This window comes from Larus michahellis, unplaced genomic scaffold (genome assembly GCF_964199755.1).
Source record: "Larus michahellis unplaced genomic scaffold, bLarMic1.1 SCAFFOLD_579, whole genome shotgun sequence".
NCBI lineage: Eukaryota > Metazoa > Chordata > Aves > Charadriiformes > Laridae > Larus > Larus michahellis.
Window position 1 is genome coordinate 1 of NW_027436159.1, and position 16,275 is coordinate 16,275.

General features: G+C 68.2%; 1 protein-coding gene across 1 annotated transcript; it reads right to left on the reverse strand.

Annotated features, from left to right (window-relative positions):
- Nucleotides 1-226: 226 nt before the first annotated feature.
- Nucleotides 227-14,947, reverse strand: LOC141737076 (adhesion G protein-coupled receptor L1-like; the record flags this gene model as incomplete). Its single annotated transcript, XM_074571691.1, has 5 exons — nt 227-462; nt 2,923-3,045; nt 5,138-5,321; nt 9,697-9,735; nt 14,656-14,947. Coding segments are annotated over 5 exons (874 nt in total), but the record flags the coding sequence as incomplete, so codon positions are not given.
- Nucleotides 14,948-16,275: the final 1,328 nt, after the last annotated feature.

The window sequence follows — 16,275 nt, forward strand, 5'->3', positions numbered from 1 at the left end:
TCCCAGTGGGGTCCCCGAGGCTGGGGGGGGGGGTCCCAGGGGGTGGGTGGGGGCCCTGAGAACAAGGAGCGGGTCCCAGTGGGGTCCCCGATGCTGGGGGGGCGGGTCCCAGGGGAGGTCCCAGGGGGTGGGTGGGGGTCCAGCGGGACCAGGTGGGGGTCTCCGGATGTCCCGGGGGGGGTGGGTGAGTGGGGGTCCCGGGGGGCCGGGGGGGGTGGGTGGGTGCCGGGACGGGGCGGGGGGGGTCCCCACCTCGAGGTGGGGCAGGGTGAAGACGACGGGGTCCATGAGGAAGACGCGGCTGGATTCCTTGTTGATGGAGGCGGCGATGACCTGGGAGTTGACGACCAGGGGGGGGGCGCGGGCCCCCACCTCCCCCCCCCCCAGGCGCACCGTGGCGTTCTCCGTGGAGAGGAAGAGCCCCCAGGTTGTTGTAGAGGATGAAGACCACCTTCACCACCCCTGCGGGAGACGCCCGTCAGAGACCCCCCCCCCACCCCAAATCCCACCAGGACCCCTGAGACCCGCCCCCCCCCCCCCCCCCCCCCAGGACCCCTGAAACCCCCCCAGAACCCCTGTGGCCTCCCCCGGATCCCTGAGCCCCCCCAGGACCCTTGAGACCCACCCAGGACCCCTGAGCCACCCCTAGATCCCCCCCTGAACCCCAGAGCCCTCCCCCGAACCCCTGAGCCCCCCCCAGGACCCCTGAGCCCCCCCAAGGACCCCCCCCCCCGAACCCCTGAGTCCCCCCCAGGACCCCTGAGCCCCCCCCAGGTCCCCCCCTGAACCCCTGAGCCCTCCCCCGAACCCCTGAGCCCCCCCCAGGACCCCTGAGCCCCCCAAGGACCCCCCCCCCCGAACCCCTGAGCCCCCCCCAGGACCCCTGAGCCCCCCCCAGGTCCCCCCCTGAACCCCTGAGCCCTCCCCCGGACCCCTGAGCCCCCCCAGGAGCCCCCCCCGAAGCCCTGAGCCCCCCCAGGACCCCTGAGCCACCCCCAGGTCCCCGAGTGCCCCCTCAGACCCCTGACCCCCCCCCAGGACCCCTGAGCCCTGCCCAGGAACCCCCCCGAACCCCTGAGCCCTCCCCTGGACCCCTGAGCCACCCCTAGGTCCCCCCCCGGACCCCTGAGACCCCCAAGGACCCCCCCCCCCGAACACCTGAGCCCCCCCTGGACCCCTGAGCCACCCCCAGGCCCCCCCTCGGACCCCTGAGCCCCCCCCAGGACCCCTGAGCCACCCCTAGGTCCCCCCCCGGACCCCTGAGACCCCCAAGGACCGCCCCCCCGAACACCTGACCCCCACCAGGACCCCTGAGCCCCCCCAAGGACCCCCCCCCCCCGAACCCCTGAGCTCCCCCCAGGACCCCTGAGCCACCCCTAGGTTCCCCCCCGGACCCCTGAGACCGCCAAGGACCCCCCCCCGAACCCCTGAGCCCCCCCCAGGACCCCTGAGCCCCCCCAAAGAACCCCCCCCGAACCCCTGAGCCCCCCCAGGACCCCTGAGCCACCCCCAGGACCCCCCCTGAACCCCTGAGCCCTCCCCCGGACCCCTGAGCCCCCCCAAGGACCCCCCCTGAACCCCTGAGCCCTCCCCCGGACCCCTGAGCCCCCCCAAGGACCCCCCCCGAACCCCTGAGCCCTCCCCCAGACCCCTGAGCCCCCCAAGGACCACCCCCGGACCCCTGAGACCCCCAGGGACCCCCCCCCCGAACACCTGAGCCCCCACCAGGACCCCTGAGCCACCCCCAGGACCCCCCCCGGACCCCTGAGCCCTCCCCCGGACCCCTCCCCCTGAACACCTGAGCCCCCACCAGGACCCCTGAGACCCCGTTGGACCCGTGAGCACCCCCCAGGTCCCCCCCCGAACCCGAGCCCCCCCTGGACCCCTGAGCCACCCCCAGGACCCCCCCCAAACCCCTGAGCCCCCCCCAGGACCGACCCCCCGAACCCCTGAGCCCCCCCCAGGACCCCTGAGCCCCCCCAAGGACCCCCCCCCCCGAACCCCTGAGCGCCCCCCAGGACCCCTGAGCCACCCCTAGGTCCCCCCCCGAACCCCTGAGACCGCCAAGGACCCCCCCCCGAACCCCTGAGCCCCCCCCAGGACCCCTGAGGCCCCCAAGGACCCCCCCCCCGAACCCCTGAGCCCCCCCCAGGACCCCTGAGCCCCCCCAAGGACACCCCCCGAACCCCTGAGCCCCCCCCAGGGCCCGTGAGCCCCTCCAAGGACCCCTGAGCCCCCCCCAGGACCCCTGAGCCCCCCCAAGGACCCCCCCCCGAACCCCTGAGCCCTCCCCCAGACCCCTGAGCCCCCCCAAGGACCCCCCCCCCGAACCCCTGAGCCCCCCCTGGACCCCTGAGCCACCCCCAGGACCCCCCCCAAACCCCTGAGCCCCCCCCAGGACCGACCCCCCGAACCCCTGAGCCCCCCCCAGGACCCCTGAGCCCCCCCAAGGACCCCCCCCCCCGAACCCCTGAGCGCCCCCCAGGACCCCTGAGCCACCCCTAGGTCCCCCCCCGAACCCCTGAGACCACCAAGGACCCCCCCCCGAACCCCTGAGGCCCCCCCAGGACCCCTGAGCCCCCCAAGGACCCCCCCCCCCGAACCCCTGAGCCCCCCCCAGGACCCCTGAGCCCCCCCAAGGACCCCTGAGCCACCCCCAGGACCCCCCCCCCGAACCCCTGAATGCCCCCCAGGAGCCCTGAGCCACCCCTAGGTCCCCCCCCATACCCCTGAGCCCCCCCCCGCCCCCTGAGACCCCCAAGGACACCCCCCGAACCCCTGAGCCCCCCCCAGGACCCCTGAGCCCTACCCAGGATCCCCCCCCGAACCCCTGTGCACCTCCCCCCTCCCCGCCAAGGACCCCAGTGCCCCCCCCCCGGCCCCCAGTGCCCCCCCCCGGCCCCCCCCCCCGCGGCGGCTCACCGTTGCGGCTGTTCTGTTTGAGGGTGTTGGCCGAGAGCTGGATGGAGCTGTCGCCCCCGAACTCCTGGGGGAAAACCAGCTCCTGCACCGTCCCCTCCGTGTTCAGCACCGTCACCTCCAGCACTGCGCGACACGCGTGTCACCGGCGCCACGCACCGCCACGCCTCGGCAACACGCGTCACCGACACGCGTGGCACCAACACACGTCACCAACACGCGTCACCAACACGCCTCGGCAACACGCGGCACCGACACGCGGCACCGACACACGTGTCACAAACACATGTCACGTCACCAACACGCCTCAGCAACACACGTCACCAACATGTGTCGCCAACACGCGTCACCAACACGCCTGGGCAACATGTGTGTCACCAACACGCCTCAGCAACACGTGTCACCAATATGTGTCACCAACACGCCTGACCAACACGCAGCACCAACACGCCTTGGCAACACGCGGCACTGACACGCAGCACCGACACGCGTGTCACCAACATGCCTCGGCAACACGCGTCACCAACACGCGTCACCAACATGCCTCGGCAACACACGCATCACCAACACACGTCATCATCATGCATGTCACCAACACGCCTCGGCAACATGTGTGTCAGCAACATGGTTCAGCAACACGTCACCAACATGCGTGTCACCAACACGCCTCAGCAACACGTGTCACCAACACACACCTCACCAACACGCGGCACCAACACATGGCACCAACAGGCATGTCACCAACACACCTTGGCAACACGCAGCACCAACATGTGTCACCAACACGCCTCGGCAAGACACGTCACCAACACGCGTGTCACCAACACGCCTCAGCAACACATGTCACCAACACACACGTCACCAACACGCCTCGGCAACATGTGTGTCACCAACACGCCTCAGCAACACGTGTCACCAATATGCGTCACCAACACGCCTCGGCAACATGTGTGTCAGCAACACACCTCAGCAACACGCGTCACCAACACGCGTGTCACCAACACGCGTCACCATCACGCCTCACCAACACGCGTCACCAACACGTGTCACCAACACGCCTCAACAACACGCGTCACCAACACGTGTCACCAACATGCATCACCAACACACACGTCACCATCATGCCTCAACAACACGCGGCACCAACACGCGTGTCACCAACACGCCTCAACAACACGCGTCACCAACACACACGTCACCAACACGCCTCAACAACACGTGTCACCAACATGCATCACCAACACACACGTCACCATCATGCCTCAACAACACGTGGCACCAACACGTGTGTCACCAACACGCCTCAACAACACGCGTCACCAACACACACGTCACCAACACGCGTCACCAACACGCCTCAACAACACGCGGCACCAACACGCGTGTCACCAACACGCCTCAACAACACGCGTCACCAACACACACGTCACCAACACGCCTCAACAACACGCGTCACCAACACGTGTCACCATCACGCCTCAACAACATGCGTCACCAACACACGCGTCACCAACACGCGTCACCAACACGCCTCAACAACACGCATCACCAACAGGTGTCACCATCACGCCTCAACAACACGCGTCACCAACACACACGTCACCATCACGCCTCAACAACACGCGTCACCAACACGTGTCACCATCACGCCTCAACAACATGCGTCACCAACACACGCGTCACCAACACGCGTCACCAACACGCCTCAACAACACGCATCACCAACAGGTGTCACCATCACGCCTCAACAACACGCGTCACCAACACACACGTCACCATCACGCCTCAACAACACGCGGCACCAACACGTGTCACCATCACGCCTCAACAACACGCGTCACCAACACACGCGTCACCAACACGCCTCAACAACACACGTCACCAACACGCGTCACCAACACGCCTCAACAACACGCGTCACCAACACGCGTCACCAACACACACGTCACCAACACGCCTCAACAACACGCGTCACCAACACACGCGTCACCAACACGCGTCACCAACACACCTCAACAACACGTGTCACCAACACACGCGTCACCAACACGCCTCAACAACACGCGTCACCAACACACATGTCACCATCACACCTCAACAACACGCGTCACCAACACACGCGTCACCAACACGCGGCACCAACACGCGTCACCAACACGCGGCACCAACACGCGTGTCACCGACCCTCCTCGGTGGGGGGGGGGGGGGGGTGGCTCACCCAGGTTCTGGCGGGCGGCCAGGAAGCGGGCCGGCTCCTTGACGTTGTCGGCCAGCAGGAAGGCGCCCTCCTCCAGCACGTCCAGCAGCATGGTGGCCGTGTGCGCCTGCTCCGACCCGTTCATGTCCCGCCACGATTCCAGGGCCTCCGGCCGCAGCAAGTTATCCACGGCTTCCACCACCGCCTGCGGGGCCGGGGGCCGGGGGGGGGGCTGAGGACACGCCCGCCCCCCCCCCGGCCACGCCCACTCACCCCCACCCCACCCCCCCACCCCCCCTCCTTCCCACCACCCCTCAGCCGCATGGAAACGCTTAGGCCCCCCCCCCCAGAGGCCCCGCCCCCTTCGCTTAAGCCCCGCCCACCGCAGGACCCACCCCCACCCAATCGCAGAGCCCCCTGACTCCTGCAGGCCACGCCCATTAAGAGACCCCCCCCCACACACACCCAGGCCCCGCCCACCACAGGCCCCGCCCACTCATTAACAAACCCGCCCCCCCAGCCATATGGAAACACGCACCCCCGATGAGGCCCCGCCCCTTCGCTTAAGCCCCGCCCACCACTCACTCCGCCCCGAAAGACACCATCCACTTAAGCCCCTCCCACCACAGACCCACCCCCACTCAAGCCCCACCCAATCACAGGAACCCCTGACTCCTGCAGGCCCCGCCCATGCAGGGACCCCCCCACACACACACCCACCCCTAGGCCCCGCCCACCACAGGCCCCGCCCACTCATTAACAACCCCGCCCCCCCAGCCGTGTGGAAACGCTCAGCCCCCGACGAGGCCCCGCCCCCTTCGCTTAAGCCCCGCCCACCACACGCCCCACCCCAGAGACTCCACTCACTTAAGCCCCGCCCACCGCAGACCCAACCCCACCCAATCACAGGGCCCCTTGACTCCTGCAAGCCCCGCCCATGAAGAGACCCCCACACACACATACCCACCCCTAGGCCCCGCCCACCACAGACCCCGCCCGCTCATTAACACCCCCGCCCCCCCAGCCATATGGAAACACGCACCCCCGATGAGGCCCCGCCCCTTCGCCTAAGCCCCGCCCACCACACGCCCCGCCCCCAGAGCCTCCATCCACTTAAGCCCCGCCCACCGCAGACCCCGCCCACTCAAGCCCCACCCAATCACAGGGACCCCACCTCCTTCAGGCCCCGCCCACCACAGGCCCCACCCACTCATTAACACCCCCCATCCCCCCAGCCGCATGGAAACGCTCAGCCCCCCCCATGAGGCCCCGCCCCTTCGCTTAAGCCCCGCCCACCGCAGACCCACCCCCACCCAATCACAGGGCCCCCTGACTCCTGCAGGCCACGCCCATTAAGAGACCCCCCCCCACGCACACCCCCAGGCCCCGCCCACCACAGGCCCCGCCCACTCATTATCAACCCCGCCCCCCCAGCTGCATGGAAACGCTCAGCCCCGATGAGGCCCCGCCCCTTCGCTTAAGCCCCGCCCACCACTCGCTCCGCCCCCAAAGACACCATCCACTTAAGCCCCTCCCACCGCAGACCCACCCCCACTCAAGCCCCACCCAATCACAGGAACCCCTGACTCCTGCAGGCCCCGCCCATGCAGGGACCCCCCCACACACACACCCACCCCTAGGCCCCGCCCACCACAGGCCCCGCCCACTCATTAACAACCCCGCCCCCCCAGCCGTGTGGAAACGCTCAGCCCCCGACGAAGCCCCGCCCCTTCGCTTAAGCCCCGCCCACCACACGCCCCACCCCAGAGACTCCACTCACTTAAGCCCCGCCCACCACAGACCCAACCCCACCCAATCACAGGGCCCCTTGACTCATGCAGGCCCCGCCCATGAAGAGACCCCCCCCACACACATACCCACCCCTAGGCCCCGCCCACCACAGGCCCCGCCCACTCATTAACACCCCCGCCCCCCCAGCCATATGGAAACACGCACCCCCGATGAGGCCCCGCCCCTTCGCTTAAGCCCCGCCCACCACACGCCCCGCCCCCAGCGCCTCCATCCACTTAAGCCCCGCCCACCGCAGACCCCGCCCACTCAAGCCCCACCCAATCACAGGGACCCCACCTCCTTCAGGCCCCGCCCACCACAGGCCCCACCCACTCATTAACACCCCTCACCCCCCCAGCTGCATGGAAACGCTCAGCCCCCCGATGAGGCCCCGCCCCTTCGCTTAAGCCCCGCCCACCGCAGACCCACCCCCACCCAATCACAGGGCCCCCTGACTCCTGCAGGCCACGCCCATTAAGAGACCCCCCCCCACGCACACCCCCAGGCCCCGCCCACCACAGGCCCCGCCCACTCATTAACAACCCCGACCCCCCAGCTGCATGGAAACGCTCAGCCCCGATGAGGCCCCGCCCCTTCGCTTAAGCCCCGCCCACCACTCGCTCCGCCCCCAAAGACACCATCCACTTAAGCCCCTCCCACCACAGACCCACCCCCACTCAAGCCCCACCCAATCACAGGAACCCCTGACTCCTGCAGGCCCCGCCCATGCAGGGACCCCCCCACACACACACCCACCCCTAGGCCCCGCCCACCACAGGCCCCGCCCACTCATTAACAACCCCGCCCCCCCAGCCGTGTGGAAACGCTCAGCCCCCGACGAAGCCCCGCCCCTTCGCTTAAGCCCCGCCCACCACACGCCCCACCCCAGAGACTCCACTCACTTAAGCCCCGCCCACCACAGACCCAACCCCACCCAATCACAGGGCCCCTTGACTCATGCAGGCCCCGCCCATGAAGAGACCCCCCCCACACACATACCCACCCCTAGGCCCCGCCCACCACAGGCCCCCGCCCACTCATTAACACCCCCGCCCCCCCAGCCATATGGAAACACGCACCCCCGATGAGGCCCCGCCCCTTCGCTTAAGCCCCGCCCACCACACGCCCCGCCCCCAGCGCCTCCATCCACTTAAGCCCCGCCCACCGCAGACCCCGCCCACTCAAGCCCCACCCAATCACAGGGACCCTACCTCCTTCAGGCCCCGCCCACCACAGGCCCCGCCCACTCATTAACAACCCCGCCCCCCCAGCCGCGTGGAAATGCTCAGCCCCCGACGAGGCCCCGCCCCTTCGCTTAAGCCCCGCCCACCACTCGCTCCACCCCCAAAGACACCATCCACTTAAGCCCCGCCCACCACAGACCCACCCCCACCCAATCACAGGGCCCCCTGACTCCTGCAGGCCCCGCCCATGCAGGGACCCCCCCACCCCCCCCCACCCCTAGGCCCCGCCCACCACAGGCCCCGCCCACTCATTAACAACCCCACCCCCCAGCCACGTGGAAATGCTCAGCCCCCGACGAGGCCCCGCCCCTTCGCTTAAGCCCCGCCCACCACACGCCCCACCCCAGAGACTCCACTCACTTAAGCCCCGCCCACCACAGACCCAACCCCACCCAATCACAGGGCCCCCTGACTCCTGCAGGCCACGCCCATTAAGAGACCCCACACACACACCCCCGGGCCCCGCCCACCACAGGCCCCGCCCACTCATTAACACCCCCGCCCCCCCAGCCATATGGAAACACGCACCCCCGATGAGGCCCCGCCCCTTCGCTTAAGCCCCGCCCCCAGAGCCTCCATCCACTTAAGCCCCGCCCACCGCAGACCCCGCCCACTCAAGCCCCACCCAATCACAGGGACCCCACCTCCTTCAGGCCCCGCCCACCACAGGCCCCGCCCACTCATTAACACCCCCCATCCCCCCAGCCGCATGGAAACACTCAGCCCCCCCGATGAGGCCCCGCCCCTTCGCTTAAGCCCCGCCCACCGCAGACCCACCCCCACCCAATCGCAGAGCCCCCTGACTCCTGCAGGCCACGCCCATTAAGAGACCCCCCCCACGCACACCCCCAGGCCCCGCCCACTACAGGCCCCGCCCACTCATTAACACCCCCGCCCCCCCAGCCGCGTGGAAACGCTCAGCCCCCGACGAGGCCCCGCCCCTTCGCTTAAGCCCCGCCCACCACTCGCTCCGCCCCCAAAGACACCATCCACTTAAGCCCCTCCCACCACAGACCCACCCCCACTCAAGCCCCACCCAATCGCAGAGCCCCCTAACTCCTGCAGGCCCCGCCCATTAAGAGACCCCCCCCCGCACACCCCCAGGCCCCGCCCACCACAGGCCCCGCCCACTCATTAACAACCCCGCCCCCCAGCTGCATGGAAATGCTCAGCCCCGATGAGGCCCCGCCCCCTTCGCTTAAGCCCCGCCCACCACAGACCCACCCCCACTCAAGCCCCACCCAATCACAGGGCCCCCTGACTCCTGCAGGCCCCGCCCATGCAGGGACTCCACCCACCTAAGCCGCCCGCCACCGGCCCCGCCCACCCAGAGACACCCCCCCCACACACAGGCCCCGCCCACCACAGACCACGCCCCTTCGGAGGCACCGCCCACTCAAGCTCCGCCCATTCACGGACCTCCCCCCCTCCTATCCTAAGCCCCGCCCACCAGCACCCTCCCCCACCTATCACAGGGCAGGCCGGCCCCACCCACAGGCCCCGCCCACTGCCCAGACCACGCCCCTTTCCGCAGGCCCCGCCCACCTTGATGTAATCCTTGCAGGTCCGCTCCCGCTTGTGCATCTGGGGGGGGCAGAACGAACGTGTCGGGGCGGGGACCCCCACGTATGGGGTTGGGACCCCCACATAGGGGGCAGAGACCCCGCCCCCCCACATATGGGGCTACCAGACCCCCACGTATGGGGTTGGGACCCCCACATATGGGGCAGAGACCCCGCCCCCCCCCCATATGGGGCTACCAGACCCCCACATATGGGGCTGGGACCCCCACATATGGGGCTACCAGACCCCCATGTATGGGGTGGGGACCCCCACATAGGGGGCAGACACCCCGCCCCCCCACACATATGGGGCTACCAGACCCCCACGTATGGGGTTGGGACCCCCACATATGGGGCTACCAGACCCCCATGTATGGGTTTGGGACCCCCACATATGGGGCAGAGACCCCGCCCCCCCCCCACATATGGGGCTACCAGACCCCCATGTATGGGGTTGGGACCCCCACATATGGGGCAGAGACCCCGCCCCCCCCCCCCCCCCATATGGGGCTACCAGACCCCCATGTATGGGGTTGGGACCCCCACATAGGGGGCAGAGACCCCGCCCCTCCACATATGGGGCTACCAGACCCCCACGTATGGGGTTGGGACCCCCACATATGGGGCTACCAGACCCCCATATATGGGGTGGGGACCCCCACATATGGGGCAGAGACCCCGCCCCCCCCCCCCATATGGGGATACCAGACCCCCATGTATGGGGTGGGGACCCCCACATATGGGGCTACCAGACCCCCATGTATGGGGTTGGGACCCCCACATATGGGGCAGACACCCCGCCCCCCCACATATGGGGCTACCAGACCCCCATGTATGGGGTGGGGACCCCCACATAGGGGGCAGACACCCCGCCCCCTCCCCCCATATGGGGCTACCAGACCCCCATGTATGGGGTTGGGACCCCCACATATGGGGCAGACACCCCGCCCCCCCACATATGGGGCTACCAGACCCCCATGTATGGGGTTGGGACCCCCACATAGGGGGCAGACACCCTGCCCCCCCACACATATGGGGCTACCAGACCCCCATGTATGGGGTGGGGACCCCCACATAGGGGGCAGACACCCCGCCCCCCCACACATATGGGGCTACCAGACCCCCATGTATGGGGTTGGGACCCCCACATATGGGGCAGAGACCCCGCCCCCCCCCCCCCATATGGGGCTACCAGACCCCCACGTATGGGGTTGGGACCCCCACATATGGGGCAGAGACCCTGCCCCCTCCACATATGGGGCTACCAGACCCCCACATATGGGGTTGGGACCCCCACATATGGGGCAGAGACCCCGCCCCCCCCCCCATATGGGGCTACCAGACCCCCACGTATGGGGTTGGGACCCCCACATATGGGGCAGACACCCCGCCCCCCCACACATATGGGGCTACCAGACCCCCATGTATGGGGTGGGGACCCCCACATAGGGGGCAGAGACCCCACCCCCCCACATATGGGGCTACCAGACCCCCATGTATGGGGTGGGGACCCCCACGTGTGGGGCCCCAATATATGGGGAAGGGACCCCCCACATATTTGGCTGCCAGACCCCCATATATAGGGCAAGGCCCCCCACATGTGGGGCTGCTGGGCCCCCATATACGGGGTGGGGACCCCCATGTATGGGGCTGCCAGACCCCCACCTATGGGGCAGAGACCCTCCCAGATGGGGCTGCTGAACCCCAATATATGGGGCGGGGACCCCCAAGTATGGGGCTGCCAGACCCCCACCTATGGGATGGGGACCACCCCCCCCCACATCTGGGCTTGTGGGACCCCCCCCCATGGGCAGCTGGAGGACCCCAATATTTGGGGCAGAGGAACCCCGATGTGTGGGGCAGGAGGACCCCGATGTCTAGGGCAGAACCCCAAGATTTGGGGCAGAGGAGGCCCCAAATTGGGGGCAATCGCCCCCCAAGCTGAGCACGGCGCCCCCCGTCTTTGTGGGGCCGGGTCGTGTCCCCCCCCGGCTCCATCTGTCCCCCTCCCTGGGGGGGGGGCACAGCCATTTTTGGGGGCCCCCCCTCCCCTTGTCGTAGTTCTCGGGGGGGGGTTTAGGCCAGGGTTCCGCCATCTTTATGGCCGAGGTCCCTCATCTTTATGGCCGGGGTTCCGCCATCTTTGTGGGGCCAGGGGTCCCCCATCTTTGGGGCTGGGGTTTCCCCCCTCGGCTCCATCTGTCCCTCTCGCTTGGGGGGGGGCACAGCCATTTTTGGGGGCCCCCCCTCCCCTTGTAGTTTTTGGGGGGGTTTTAGGCCGGGGTTCCGCCATCTTTATGGCCGGGGTCCCTCATCTTCATGGCTGGGGTCCCTCATCTTTGAGGCCGGGGTTCCGCCATCTTGGTGGCGGGGGGTCCCCCATCTTTGGGGCTGGGGTTTCCCCCTCGGCTCCATCTGTCCCTCTCGCCTGGGGGGGGCACAGCCATTTTGGGGCCCCCCCTCCCCTTGTCGTAGTTCTTGGGGGGGGGTTTAGGCTGGGGTTCCGCCATCTTTGTGGCCGAGGTCCCTCATCTTTATGGCCGGGGTCCCTCATCTTTAAGGCCAGGATTCCACCATCTTGGTGAGGCCGGGCCCTCCCGGCTCCATCTTTCGCCCTCCCTGGGGGGGGGCACAGCCATTTTTGGGGCCCCCCCCCGCCCTTGTAGTTTTTGGGGGGGTTTTAGGCCAGGGTTCCGCCATCTTCATGGCCGAGGTCCCTCATCTTCATGGCTGGGGTTCCGCCATCTTTAAGGCTGGGGTTCCGCCATCTTGGTGGCCGGGGTTCCCCCATCTTTGGGGCTGGGGTTTCTCCCCTCGGCTCCATCTGTCCCCCTCGCTTGGGGGGGGCACAGCCATTTTTGGGGGTCCCCCCTCCCCTTGTTGTAGTTCTCGGGGGGGGGTTTAGGCTGGGGTCCCTCATCTTTATGGCCGGGGTCCCTCATCTTTAAGGCCAGGATTCCGCCATCTTGGTGAGGCCGGGCCCTCCCGGCTCCATCTTTCGCCCTCCCTAGGGGGGGGCACAGCCATTTTTGGGGGCCCCCCCTCCCCTTGTAGTTTTTGGGGGGGTTTTAGGCCAGGGTTCCACCATCTTCATGGCCGAGGTCCCTCATCTTCATGGCTGGGGTTCCGCCATCTTTATGGCCGGGGTTCCGCCATCTTGGTGGCGGGGGGTCCCCCATCTTTGGGGCTGGGGTTTCTCCCCTCGGCTCCATCTGTCCCCCTCGCTTGGGGGGGGCACAGCCATTTTTGGGGGCCCCCCCTTGCCCTTGTAGTTTTTGGGGGGGTTTTAGGCCAGGGTTCCGCCATCTTCATGGCCGAGGTCCCTCATCTTTAAGGCTGGGGTTCCGCCATCTTGGTGGCCGGGGGTCCCCCATCTTTGGGGCTGGGGTTTCTCCCCTCGGCTCCATCTGTCCCTCTCGCTTGGGGGGGGCACAGCCATTTTGGGGCCCCCCCTCCCCTTGTTGTAGTTCTCGGGGGGGGTTTAGGCTGGGGTTCCGCCATCTTTATGGCTGAGGTCCCTCATCTTTATGGCCGGGGTCCCTCATCTCTAAGGCCAGGATTCCGCCATCTTGGTGAGGCCGGGCCCTCCCGGCTCCATCTTTCGCCCTCCCTAGGGGGGGGCACAGCCATTTTTGGGGCCCCCCCCCGCCCTTGTAGTTTTTGGGGGGGTTTTAGGCCAGGGTTCCACCATCTTCATGGCCGAGGTCCCTCATCTTCATGGCTGGGGTTCCGCCATCTTTATGGCCGGGGTTCCGCCATCTTGGTGGCGGGGGGTCCCTCATCTTTGGGGCTGGGGTTTCCCCCTCGGCTCCATCTGTCCCCCTCGCTTGGGGGGGGCACAGCCATTTTTGGGGGCCCCCCCTCCCCTTGTTGTAGTTCTCGGGGGGGGGTTTAGGCTGGGGTTCCGCCATCTTCATGGCTGGGATCCCTCATCTTTAAGGCCGGGGTTCCGCCATCTTGGTGGCCGGGGTTCCCCCATCTTTGGGGCTGGGGTTTCTCCCCTCGGCTCCATCTGTCCCCCTCGCTTGGGGGGGGCACAGCCATTTTTGGGGGCCCCCCCCGCCCTTGTAGTTTTTGGGGGGGTTTTAGGCCAGGGTTCCGCCATCTTTATGGCCGAGGTCCCTCATCTTCATGGCCGAGGTCCCTCATCTTTATGGCCGGGGTTCCGCCATCTTTGTGGGGCCAGGGGTCCCCCATCTTTGGGGCTGGGGTTTCTCCCCTCGGCTCCATCTGTCCCCCTCGCTTGGGGGGGGCACAGCCATTTTGGGGGCCCCCCCTCCCCTTGTTGTAGTTCTCGGGGGGGGTTTAGGCCGGGGTTCCGCCATCTTTATGGCTGGGGTCCCTCATCTTTATGGCCGGGGTCCCTCATCTCTAAGGCCAGGATTCCGCCATCTTGGTGAGGCCGGGCCCTCCCGGCTCCATCTTTCGCCCTCCCTGGGGGGGGGCACAGCCATTTTTGGGGGCCCCCCCTCCCCTTGTAGTTTTTGGGGGGGTTTTAGGCCAGGGTTCCACCATCTTTATGGCCGGGGTCCCTCATCTTCATGGCTGGGATCCCTCATCTTTAAGGCTGGGGTTCCGCCATCTTTATGGCCGGGATCCCTCATCTTTAAGGCCGGGATCCCTCATCTTTAAGGCCGGGGTTCCGCCATCTTGGTGAGGCCGGGCCCTCCCGGCTCCATCTTTCGCCCTCCCTGGGGGGGGCACAGCCATTTTTGGGGGCCCCCCCTCCCCTTGTTGTAGTTCTTGGGGGGGGGTTTAGGCCGGGGTTCCGCCATCTTTGTGGCTGGGGTCCCTCATCTTTATGGCCGGGGTCCCTCATCTCTAAGGCCAGGATTCTGCCATCTTGGTGAGGCCGGGCCCTCCCGGCTCCATCTTTCACCCTCCCTGGGGGTTTGGGGCGGGGGGGGGGGGGACGGGACATTTTTGGGGGCCCCCCCCTCACCTTGTTGTAGTTCTTGCCGGCCGACTCGCGCTCCACAGGCCTCAGGGCCTGCAGCTGAGCGTCCAGGATGTCCAAGAGCTGCTCCAGCAGCCGCACGGCCGAGCTGACGTCCCCGGCGTACACCGGCCCCCGCGTGTGCCGCGCCAGCTCCCCCGCGATGTTGGCCGCGTTCTCCCCGCTCTTGATCTGGTGGGGGGGGGTCGTCAGACGGGCATCCCCCGAACCCCCCCCCGGGGGTCCCCAGGGGTGGGATTTTGGGGTGACACCCCCCCCCCCCCATCTCCGTGGGTCCCTGTGGGACAGGGAAGGGATTTGGAGGGGGGGGGGGAGGTTTGGGGGGCACAGGGGGTTGGGGGGGGGCACAAGAGGTTTGGGGGGGGGTCCCAGAGGTGCCGGGTGTGGGGGGGGGCAGATCTTGGGGTGACCCCCCCGGGTGAGGGTTCCCCATCTCCGTGGGTCCCTGTAGGACAAGGAAGGGATTTCGGGGGGGCACGGGGGGGGGGAGGTTTGGGGGGCACAGGGGGTTGGGGGGGGCACAAGAGGTTTAGGGGGGGGTCCCAGAGGTGCCGGGGGGAGAGCTTGGGGTGACCCCCCCCGGGTGAGGGTCCCCCACCCCAGGGACGGGGACACCCCGATGGCCCTCTGGGGAGGGTTTTTGGGGGGGGCACAAGGAGGTTTGGGGGGGCACAAGGGGTTTTGGGGGGTCACAAGGGGTTTTTGGGGGGGGTCCAGTTACGTGGGGGTGTTGGGGGGTCCCCAGGGGTGAGATTTTGGGGTGACACCCCTCGACCCCCCCCACACCCCCATCTCCGTGAGTCCCTGTGGGACAAGGAAGGGATTTGGAGGGGGCGGGGGGGGGTTGGGGGGCACAGGGGGTTGGGGGGGGGCACAAGAGGTTTGAGGGGGGGGTCCCAGGGGTGCCAGGTGGGGGGGGGGGGCGGATCTTGGGGTGACCCCCCCCGGGTGAGGGTCCCCCACCCCAGGGACGGGGACACCCCGATGGCCCTCTGGGGAGGGTTTTTGGGGGGGGGCACAAGGAGGTTTGGGGGGGCACAAGGGGTTTTGGGGGGTCACAAGGGGTTTTTGGGGGGGGGGTCCAGTTACGTGGGGGTGTTGGGGGGTCCCCAGGGGTGAGATTTTGGGGTGACACCCCTCGACCCCCCCCACACCCCCATCTCCGTGGGTCCCTGTGGGAGAGGGAAGGGATTTGGAGGGGGGGGGAGGTTTGGGGGGCACAGGGGGTTGGGGGGGGCACAAGAGGTTTGGGGGGGGGTCCCAGGGGTTGGGGGAAGTCCCAGGGGTGCTGGGGGGGGGAGGGGCGGATCTTGGGGTGACCCCCCCGGGTCAGGGTTCCCCATCTCCGTGGGTCCCTGTGGGACAAGGAAGGGATTTCGGGGGGGCAGGGGGGGGGGGGTTGGGGGGCACAGGGGGTTGGGGGGGGGGCACAAGAGGTTTGAGGGGGGGTCCCAGGGGTGCCAGGTGTGTGGGGGGGGCGGATCTTGGGGTGACCCCCCCGGGTGAGGGTCCCCCACCCCAGGGACGGGGACACCCCGATGGCCCTCTGGGGAGGGTTTTTGGGGGGGGCACAAGGAGGTTTGGGGGGGCACAAGGGGTTTTGGG